This window comes from Eurosta solidaginis, chromosome 2, assembly GCF_040869045.1.
Source record: "Eurosta solidaginis isolate ZX-2024a chromosome 2, ASM4086904v1, whole genome shotgun sequence".
NCBI lineage: Eukaryota > Metazoa > Arthropoda > Insecta > Diptera > Tephritidae > Eurosta > Eurosta solidaginis.
In genome coordinates, this window is record NC_090320.1 from 173381570 (window position 1) to 173393080 (window position 11511).

Consider the following 11511-nt stretch of genomic DNA (forward strand, 5'->3'; position numbering starts at 1 on the left):
CTCAGTCCTCTTCTTATCATAGTCCTTATGAAAATTAGGTAATGAGACGTTCACCTTGGTCGTACGACCACCAGCCCGAAAAGGCGGGCTTAGCGGTTCATTATTATATACGGGGAAAGAACCGTCAGTCACAGCAGCGCCCCTTACTGTGGTAAGGCCATCAATACTTCCCGAGGTGGTCCGGTATCGGGAAGGCTCCGTTCGAATACAGCCGAATTTATCCCTTGGCTACAAATCGTCCAATAAGCACGGTCCGCATAACACCCGCGATTAGGGGGTTGGCATTTCTTGGTCACCGACATCCCGCCGCCCTCCTATGAGGCGAAACGGCGTAGATGCCAGTCCTAAACAGCTCCTCCTCATAGTCGGGCGCTATGGAGATCGGCTAAGCCCTCACACCAACGACGATTTTCGTTACAATTGCTAGTGCATGCTCTCCAAGATGTAGATCCTGATCGAAAGTCACACGCAAAATTTTAGGGTGTAAGACAGTCGGTAGGGTAATGCCAATGGTCGATATTTGGCGCGGTCATGTTTTAAATAAGGTCACCGATGATTTGGTTGGTGAAAATATCAGGTCTCGCGAGGCGACAAAACTGGAGAGATTGGGGAGATAGCTGTTTATTTTATTACAAAGCTCATCGATGTAGGAAACAATAGCATAGGCGTAGAAGCAATAGTGACTCCTGGTGGTAAAGGTAGCTATTGATTTGTAGAAGTTTGAATATGAGTTTTTTTAAGTTATAGCAAAAAAAGCGTTGGGGATTTTTAATATCCCCACCAAGTACCTTCGTACATGTTTCTAAGAATGAAGAATAAAACCTATTCAAACTCAATTTTCACCAGGACAACGCCGCTGAGACTTCGCTATACTTTAACATACAATACGTTACCCCATTTTAGCACAACTATCATTTTTGATTTTATTAAATTTTACAAAATGTTTCTTCCTCTACAGTTCTATTTCGGTATTGGATGGTAAATATGGCTTTCGCATTTTCTCCATCAATAACTGTGAAAAAGTGGAAGAAATCTATGCGTGTAAATCTCACATATTATCTTGGTCGAGCGTTTCTTCAATAGCTCTCTAGTGGTGATGGTGACAGCAGAGAAACCCAACTGTTTACAAATGTTACACTTCAAAAAGAATCAAAATATCTGCCATTGCGTCTACGGCTCAAATACACACAGTATATGAATGAATCGATTGCACCTAATTGTCTGCCTAACGGATAGTATACATATTCATCAAATCGAAAATATTGCACCAAACGAACTGGGTCTGAATACTGAAACAGTACACATATTCAAAATCGATGAGGAGGCTGTGATGATGGTATAGGGTGAGTTGTTGAATAACATACGAAAACCACTTTAACCCATCTATATATTTGCATTACAGCTAAAGCTTTACAAGCAGAAAAAATTGCTGGCGCCAAGCAATTGGAAAAGGCAGTGAAGCATTCATCACACTGTACGGATGGTGTAAAGTTAGAAACTGCTGTTGTAACAGCTGCCACCGACACAACGGTCATCTCTACTTCGCCGAGTAGCGGCTCGTCCGACTATCTATCGAAGACAGTATAATCATATCTTTTGCCAACACAGGTTAGCGATGTGCTTGCCCAGGAAAAGATTTCAATTGGAAAACAAAAACCAATTAAGAGAGTTTATTTATTATTAAAGTAATTACTTTTCTTTATATCAACAGTATTAATTTAAGTTGCAATATCACGTACATATATAATAAGGGATGTGATACGATTGCTGTCGGAATTAGATTTGAAACCAATCAATACTCCTGCTAAGGGTTGTAGAATTATTGCTTGAATAATTAGATTTAGAACAATAATAAGTCTGACTTAATTACAAGTCGTACATTTTTAAGTTCATCAATTACGACAGCAATCGGATTCCAGGACACCATTGAATATTCTTGATCTGAAAAAAGAGTAAACCGCTTAAAATTATTTTCTGCTCGCTTAGAAAAGATTTCAATTGGAAAACGAAAACCAATCAAGCGAGTTTATTTATTATTAATATACTTACTTTTCTTTATATGAACTGTATTAATTTAAGTTACAATTTCATGTGCATATATAATAAGGGATGTCGTGATACGTTTGCTGTCGGAATTAGATTTGAAAGCAATCAATACTCCTGCTAAGGGTTGCAGAATTATTGCTTGAATGATTAGATTTAGAACAATAATAAGTCTGACTCAATTAATAGTCGTACATTTTTAAGTTCTTCAATTACGACAACAATCGGATCCACGACACCTTTGAATATTCTTGATCTGAATTTCTACTAAGCTTTAAGTTGTAGATTATTTAAATAATTGGAGTTTTTTCTAAAGCTTAATGATATTTTTTTGTTCGCTTAAAAGAGATTTCAATTGGAAAACAAAAACCAATTAAGCGAGTTTATTTATTATTAAAGTTCTTCCGTTTTATATGAACTGGGTTAATATAAGTTCCAATTTCATGTACATATATAATAATATTGAAAATAATAAATATTGAAAATTCAATTTTTTTGGTTCATATTTTATTCATATGGCTGCTCCAGGTAAAGTAAATCTGCAGGTAAAATTCACGTTATATGGCGGTTATATAAATGGTAAAACCGCAGTAAAATTGATTGTCAAATGACTCGAAAATGTAGAGTGAAATGACGGAAAAATGACCGCCATTTGACGAGCATTGTGACGTGTGTGAGCAGCACAGTACTATGCTCACATCCTATACGTGGGAGCGGAATGCACGATCGAAACGGAAAATTTGGTCACAAAACCTAATCCGCCCATGCAAAAATGACTATGAATATAACCGCTGCAGAAAGTCACAATGACCGTAAAATGACTAGTAAAATGACGTGGAGCGCTTTTGCAGGGTATATGCTTGCCTTTTCTTACATGCAATGTACCCTCAAATACGTCACAAAAATTTTCTGCGACCGCCATTTATTGTTTTCAGCTTGAAACCACAAGCGCAGCAACAGCAGAGTAATAAAAATTGATTTACAAATAATTTCGGATATAATAAAAACTAAATTTAAATTAAGTGTTGTGTGCGCTACGGTATTTGCATTTTGTATTAATAATACATTTATATTTTCCACAAAGGAACCAAAATCAAGTAAGTTTTAATGCGATATGGGCAAGCCTTTTTCTGGGAAATCTAACATCATTTTCCCATATCGCTACACATACATTCATTCATTTTCATAACTGGTGCTACAAAATCTGCATCGTTCAATCTGTTATATTGTAGGATTTGCTTTAATATAATTTGAATTAATAAAAACCTATTATTGACAGGATATCGAAAATTTGTCCCCATTATCGCCAGAGGTAATTTCGCGTCAGGCAACAATCAATATTGGCAGGATTGGACACGGTAAGTCCACTGTTCTGAAATCTATTTCCGGAGTTCAAACGAAAAGCTATTTTTTATGCAATGCCACGACAGCAGCACCAACAACCTATCTGCCAATGCCACAACAGTCGGGCTATCCACCACAACCTGGTCCACCTGGTTGCCCTCCACAACCTCAACATTCAGGCTATCCCCTACAACAACCAAGTGCACCAGGTGGTTACATGGGTCAAATGATGCCACCAACGCAACCTGGACAGGCGCCAATGCCCAGTCATCCACCCATGCCGGCTCAACCCCCAATACCCGGACGTCATGGTTATAATGTATGCTAATACAACTAATATATTTCAAATATTACTGATGATTATTTTTGTATTATTTTCTTTAGCAACCACCTGCACCTGGTACTGGTATATATCAACAGCCGCAACAGTAGCCCAACACCGTTTAGATCCCGATCAGGTGCCTAATCCGATAAGCGTTATCGCTGAAAATCAAAATAGCGCTGGTGGTGCTTTTATTACTAATGAACATGGCTTATTACCACCATTGGTGACCACAAAATATGTGGTACAAGATCAGGGTAATTCCTCGCCACGTTACATTAGGTATTGATATTCGAAATTATTTTTTGTTTGGCAGTTACATTGATCTTTCTCGTTTGCAGGCCTTTTTTTATTGGATACCTGCAACAGCTGATTTATTAAAAAACAACAGCTTTGTCCTTTACACTTACCATCTCACCAATGGCACGCATGGTTGAGGGTGAATATGAGCCACCCATTGCAAATTTTGGTGAAATGGGTCCAATTAGATGTAATCGTTGCAAGGCTAATATGCAATTTGTAGATGCTGGTCGGCGTTTCCAATGTCTAATGTGTAAGGAACAACAGATGGTAAAAAAAACTTTCACTTTAAATTGTGTTCATTGATCCATATTTTTTCTCAACAGTGCCAACTGAATATTTCCAACATTTCGGCCACACCGGACAGCCTGTCGATAAATATGAACGTCCTGAACTTGTATTGGGTACATGAGTTTTTGTGTAAAAAATATTTGGGTACCGATAGCTCTCAAGGTAGAACCTCAACTCATAACAACATCAATGCCTCGCATTCAATTGTGGACGCTGTACGCACTACATTGGGTTCACACAGTATGGACAAACATATTGTTGATTCCAGTGGTAGGGCCACAATTTCAAATGATGGGGCAACTATTATGAAACTATTGGATATTGTGCATCCAGCCGTAAAACTCTAGTCAACATCGCCAAATCTCAAAATGATGAGGTAAGTTTTTTGTTATATTAGAATGTGTAGAATAAAAATGTTTCTCTTATCAGGTCTGCGATGGCACCACTTCAGTAGTATTTTAAGCATGTGAAATCTTAAAACAAGTTAAGCCATATGTTGAGGAAGGCGTGCATGCACTTATCATCATTAAAGCTATACGCAAAGCATTACAATTATGCGTGACCAAAATATGACGAGGCTGAACATGTCATGCTTTATTGGAAAAATGCGCTGCCACAGCAATGGCCTCCAAACTTATTCATCAACAAAAAGATTTGTTTTCTAAAATGGTTCTGGACGCTGTACTTTTCTTTGGTGGATCCAACGTCATACAAAAAATATAAAATCGCAATTTTAAATATAGAATTGGACTTTAAGGCTGAGCGTGACAATGCTGAAGTACGTATTGATAATATTCAAGAGTATCAGAAAATTGTTGATGCTGAATGGCGTATTCTGTACAATAAACTAGCCTAGTACGACGCCAATGTTCTGTTATCCAAACTACCAATTGGTGATGTTGGTATACAGTATTTTACAGATTGTGAAATGTTCTGTTAGTGTACCAGAAGAAGATTTGAAACGTACAATGAAAGCTTGTGGTGGTGCTGTTATGACTACAGCTAATGATATTAATTCAACTGTTTTGGGTCAATGTGATTACTTTGAAGAACGTCAAGTTGGTGGTGAACATTTCAACATTTTCCAAGGTTTGATAGTGGGTTTGATATTAATTTTATTTTTATAGTTTATAATTATTTAAAGGTTGCGTTAATGCTAGAACATGTACATTGATTTCACGTGGTAGTGCCGAGCAATTTTTGGAAGAAACTGAGCTTCGTTACATGATGGTACAATGATTGTGCAGCGTACATTAAACATGATTCTAATGTTGCTGGTAAGTCAAAATACAACTTGAAAAAAATGTCTAATCTTAAATTGTTAAGTAATATTATGAAAAGATTGTATCCAGCTACGGAAGGAAAAGCTAAAAAATTTCTGTCAGTGAAATGATAATTATTGCTTTTGGTTGTAAGTTTTGAGGCATCGTCTTCGAGTGCCTTCTGATGTTGTTGTTGTAGCAGTGCTTCGCCCCATCTAATAGGTCTGACCAATCACAAATTGTCATCAATGTCCTCCAACGGGCGTCCGAGGAAACTTGCTGTTTCAACAGGGGTGGGCCATAAAGAGAGGGGTGTTAGAGGAGTTGGTTCCACATTACAATTGAAGAGATGGTTGGTGTCATGTGGGGACACATTGCAAGCAGGGACATTTTGTATGTCGGGGTTGATTCTGGATAGGTAAGAGTTTAACCTGTTACAGTATCCAGATCGAAGTTGGATTAGAGTGACTCGCGTTTCCCTAGGGAGCGTGCGTTCCTGTTCTGCAATTTTAGGGTATTGTTCTTTGAGTACTAAATTCACCGGGCAATTCCTGACATAGAGGTCCGACGCCTGTTTATGGAGTGCACCAAGGACCTGCTTATGTTTTTTGGCTTCATACGGCTGCGTTATCAGGTGCCGTATTTCCTCATAGTGCTTACGGGGGTGACTCCTTAAGATCCTGGGGGGTGTTGGCTCATCGATCAGATGTCTGTTGGGATGCCCAGGTTCCTGGGTATTCAACAGAAACTGTTCGATTGGCATTTCATTTCATTCACTTATTGGGAGTATCCTCGCATCATTATGTAGATGGTGTTCTGGGGACATAAGGAGACAACCCGTGGCGGTTCTGAGGGCAGTATTTTGGCAGGCCTGTAGCTTCTTCCAGTGGGTAATCCTTAGGCTTGGCGACCATATGGTGTAGGAAACAATAGTGACTCCTACTGGTGGTGAAAATAGCTATTGATATGTACAATTTAAACAGAAGTAGGGATATGACACCGGTTTGAATGTGAGTTTTTTTGAAGTTATTGCAAAAAGCGTTGAGGATTTTTAATATCTTACCAGGTACCTTTGTAAATGTTTCTGGAAATGAAGAATGAGACCTATTCAAACTCAATTTTCACCAAGACAATGCCGCTGAGACTTTGCTATACTTTAACATACAATACTTTACCCCTTTTTAGCACAACTATCATTTTTGATTTTATTAAATTTTAAAAATGTTTCTTCCTCTACAGTTAAGCATATCTTTTGCCAACACAGGTTGGCGATGTGTTTGCGCAGGACCGTGCCTTCGCTACTTTATAATGAGTGTCAATTCCCAACACTGGATATTGCGGCACGCGATTGACCAACAAGACGATACCACGACACCTTTGAGTATTCTTGATCTGAAAACTAATATGCAACGAATTTATACAACAAACGAACAACACACACTGAAATAATCTTGGTTAAAAAGTATCTAAGAATCTAATAATTCTAAGTTTTTTCCTACGTTACTAATCTAAGCTTTTTATGCTCTAATTAAAATATTATTCAACAATCTCGTAAAGTTTGCAAAGAACTTTAAAGCAATTTAATTGCAATGAATTTTTCAATAATTTTTAACCAAAATTTATAAACTAGATATATAAAAAAAGTATTTTGAATATAAATATTTGTGATGAACTTAACTGAAATAATTCTAAGTTTTTTCCTACGTTACTATTCAAAGATTTTGATGCTCTAATTAAAATAATATTCAACAATCTCGTAAAGTTTTGAAAGATTTTTAAAGCAATTTAATTGCAACGAATTTGTCAATACTTTTTATCCAAAATTTATAAAAGAGATGTATAACAAAAATATTTTGAATATAAGTAATTGCTGATGAATTTAACTGACAGTACCAATACCATCAACTAAATGGTCCTTATAAATATTGTAATCACATAATTCAAAACAAAAAATTACTATGAGTACCTACGTTTATTATTGCAAAATCACGAAGAAAGAAAACTGCATGAAGTACCCTCAATCTAAAATTATTCCACTGAATTTATATATCGCATTTTAAACTAAAAAATGTGAAAACTTAAAAAAAATTCAATCGGTAAAGTGTAAATCGATCCATGAAAGCATCGTAAAATAACTTATGTTTTTGTGGTAGTTAACGTTATCGTTTAGCCTGGTTTTGTTAAGAATTTTGTTATTTTTGTGGTATAAATCAACATTCAACACAAAGCTTCTCTGATTATGAGTTGCAAAACTTTTTGGTTTAGGTTGCGATATGTAAAATTACATATTTTTGTACACAGTTATAAAATGTAAAGGAAAAACATTTATATTTGTCTATTAATGAAATTATTAAAACGATATTGTTTTATTAATGATATAGAGAAGCACCAACACGAATTCAAGTGGTTTCAAACCTCTGGTAGGCAATTCACCAACTGTCAGAAAAAATGTTAAATAGTTAATTTTATGTAAAAAAGTTTTGAAAGTTGCAATTGAAGTTCTGAAAACTCGGGAATTTCAATTGAAGTTCAAAAAATTACAATTTAAGTTCACAATTTTCAATAGAAGTTCAGTAAATTATAATTGAAGCTCAGGAATTTCAACTGCAGTTCAGCAAATTACAACTGAAGTTCACAAAATTACAATTTAAGTTCAATTATAATTTTCTGAACTACAAACAGAAATTCTGAACTTCAATTTTAATTTTCTGAACTACAAATAGAAATTCTGAGCTTGAATTTAAATTTTCTGAACTTGAATTGAAATTTTTGAACTTCAATTGTAACTTTCGAACCTCAATTGCAGCTTTCCGAACTAAAATAAAAAAGGTATAGTATTAAAATTGGCGAATTACAAGTCAACTTACTCAAATTGTGAATTGCCTACTCGCGATTTGATGGTTCACGAATAGTTTTGTTAGTTCTTCTCTTTTGTTTTCTATATCATTAATTAATTTATTTAAGTTTCCCTTAACTTTGTATGCACACAATCTCATACAATAAAATTTGTATTTATGCCTCACCAACGAGCCTGAAAAGTATTCCTTCCTTAAGACTTATAGTTAATAATTTACAATTATTATAAATAATCTAATATATTATAAAAATGTTGAATAAAAGAAATGTTAATGGATTTGAATTAAAAAATGTTTTATTTATATAGCAGTATAACCCAAGTAAAAAAACGGTCATAATACTAGTGAAAAGGTGGTCATATTAACGTAAAAATACTCGTAAAGTTACAGGTATATTACTTAAAAAATGACTGCCATAACGTGAATGTAAGAACAGCACAGCACTATAGTTTGTTTACATTTCGATAACCTAATACCGCATATGTGTGAGCAGTATGGACAATCACATAAATAGGTACGACGAAATGGACTGGTCACAAAAGGGCCCGACGCCCTGTACAAATGCTACTTAACGATTTACGGGTACATTTTTGCTGGGAGGATGTGAGCACAATGCTCGTCAAATGGCGTCATTTATTCGGTCATTTTAATCTACATTTTCGCGTCTTTTGACAATAAATTTTACTGCGGTTTTACCATTTTGATAACCGCCGTATATTACTTCAATTTTACCTGCCGATTAACTTTACCTGGAGCAGCCGCATGAATAAAATAACAACCAAAAAACTTTAATTTTCAATATTTTTTTTTAATTATATATACATAATATATAAACATTTATTAACATTATATCATTAGATTTAGTCTTTTTTTTGCAAATAAAAAATATTATATATGAGGCCCCTAGATGCAAAACCAGATATTTAACAATTTTAAAATATTTAAATTCCGACAATATTGCCTAGCCAACATTCTAAAAACCCTTATTGAAAATTTATAGACAATTTTAAAAATTTCAGCTTTTTTGTGCTTTTATAAGTTTCACTTATGATGGATAAATCTGGTTTAGCATCTTAGAGCCTCATATGAACTTGAAATTGCAACTTAAATGAATACATTTAATATAAAAAAGAAGTAAGTACTTTAATAATTACATAAAAATCACATATATTAATTGTTTTGAGCTATATTGCTGCAGCAGCTAACTTTATATTTGAACAATTCAGAAGTGTGTTATATTCATGTAAAATTTGATTATTTGAATCAATTTAAGTCTAGAACTTAAGAATGTTAGATTTCAACTATATACACTCTTTTTTTTCAGATCAAGAATACTCAAAAGTGGCGTGGAATCCGATTACTGTCGTAATTGAATTTGAAAGGAATATTCCTCCATGAACTTAAAAATGTACGATTAGTAATTGAGTCAGACTTATTATTGTTCTAAATCTAATCATTCTGCAACCCTTAGCAGGAATATTGATTGGTTTCAAATCTAATTCCGACAGCAATCGGATCACGACATACCTTATTATATATGTACATGAAAGTGCAACTTAAATTAATACAGTTCATATAAAAAAGAAGTAAGTATGTACTTTAATAATAACATAAAAAATATATTAATTGCTTTGAGCTATATTGCTGCAGCAGCTAACTTTAAATTTGGACAATTCAGAAGTGTGTTATATTCATGTAAAATTTGAGTTGTTTCCATGGCTTCGAACATAAAATATGATTATTTGAATCAATCTAAGTCTAAAACTTAAAGCTAAGTAGAAATTTAGATTAGATTTACTCTTTTTTTTTCAGATCAAGAATATTCAAAGGTGTCATGGAATCCGATTGCTGTCGTAATTGGATTTTAAAGTAATATTCCTCCATGAACTTAAAAATGTAGGGTAGAGGAGGGAGGCTTCGACAGGTTAAAAGAAAATGATTTTTTTAGAGAAACTAGAATGAGAAATAGGTAACTCCTTTCATAATTACTGATTCCATGTATGTTTATGATACTTCGGATTTGTGGTTAATATTCCACTTGTTTTTTTTTAAGTTATAATCAAATAACCAAAAACAAAAAATATGACGAAACCTCCCTTTTTCGGGGTGGCTTCGACATTGATTTTTAATTCATATTTGATGTTATTTATTTCAATACAGTAACAAATTTTTCGAACAAAAACATAAGAAATGTAAGCATAAAATAAAGTATTACTGTACTTTTAACGAACATCTAAATTTGAAGAATCAAAGTTAAAAATAAACTTGCTTTGCGCGCGTGAAGTTCCTGGTGGATGTTCAGGTGAGGGCAATATACGTATTATATCCTGCTTTGAAACCAAGTGTCTGTCTTCTACAATCGGTTCATAGAAATATTGGGTTTTACTTTGACGTCTGAGGAATTTCCCGTCGCATGTCGAATTTTCAGTGAACATAAAAACAAAAACAAAAACGAATCATCTAGCCAAGTCATACGTCAATCCATGATGAAGGTTTGAACATTTCTTGAAGTAAACCTGTGCAGCTGTAAGTACTTGATTGGAAGAAAACTTCGACTGAAAATCTCTTGCAGTTCCCAGATTTGTTTGCTCATTTGAAATTCGAGATATTAGTGTTGTCCGCTTCAAGTTATATTTTCGAGCAACGCTTGATGGTGTTTCTTTTTTTGTTTTATCTCCTCGATGGTTTTTTTCATTTTGTCTTCGTTGAAGATCTTTTCAGGGAACTTTCTTTTGTAGATATTTGGCATCTTGATGGCTGTAAAATTTTACTTGCTAAGTAAAAAAGCTAGAAGGGAGACTTCGACAATTTGTCGAAGCCTCCCAAAGCATATTGTTGAACCCTCCCCCGTGCACTTATTTCAGATTTTTCGCTCCAAAACTACATCTTAGTGTTATTGAAAAAGTCTTTAAAAACCATAAATCTTAATTATATTGCAATATTAATGGGCAGAAAACTCATGTTATATATTCTATATTGTATACTTTACACGCGAATACTTACCAGCAATATTTACATCAACACTTTTCAAAAATAAAAAATTCGTCTGCATACTATCGTCCTTGAAGAAGCACTGAATAGCTTTCATGGCAGC

At 34.5% G+C, this 11511-nt stretch overlaps 1 protein-coding gene across 3 annotated transcripts; it reads left to right on the plus strand.

Annotated features, from left to right (window-relative positions):
* The first annotated feature begins 2992 nt into the window (after nt 1-2992).
* LOC137242460 (T-complex protein 1 subunit eta-like) lies at nt 2993-8630 on the plus strand. Of its 3 annotated transcripts, XM_067769745.1 has the most exons (8): nt 2993-3140; nt 3323-3706; nt 3772-3991; nt 4051-4279; nt 4336-4676; nt 4730-5389; nt 5445-5577; nt 6802-8630. In XM_067769745.1, the coding sequence occupies exons 6-7, from the start codon at nt 5167-5169 to the stop codon at nt 5537-5539; spliced, it is 318 nt and encodes a 105-aa protein (XP_067625846.1). In that variant the 5' UTR covers nt 2993-3140; nt 3323-3706; nt 3772-3991; nt 4051-4279; nt 4336-4676; nt 4730-5166; the 3' UTR covers nt 5540-5577; nt 6802-8630. The 3 variants fall into 3 exon arrangements, with proteins under 3 accessions (XP_067625846.1, XP_067625845.1, XP_067625844.1); XM_067769744.1 differs by lacking the exons at nt 5445-5577; nt 6802-8630 and having other exon boundaries at nt 3323-3401; nt 3474-3706; nt 4730-4856; XM_067769743.1 differs by lacking the exons at nt 5445-5577; nt 6802-8630 and having other exon boundaries at nt 3323-3401; nt 3477-3706; nt 4730-4856.
* The last annotated feature ends 2881 nt before the right edge of the window (nt 8631-11511 follow it).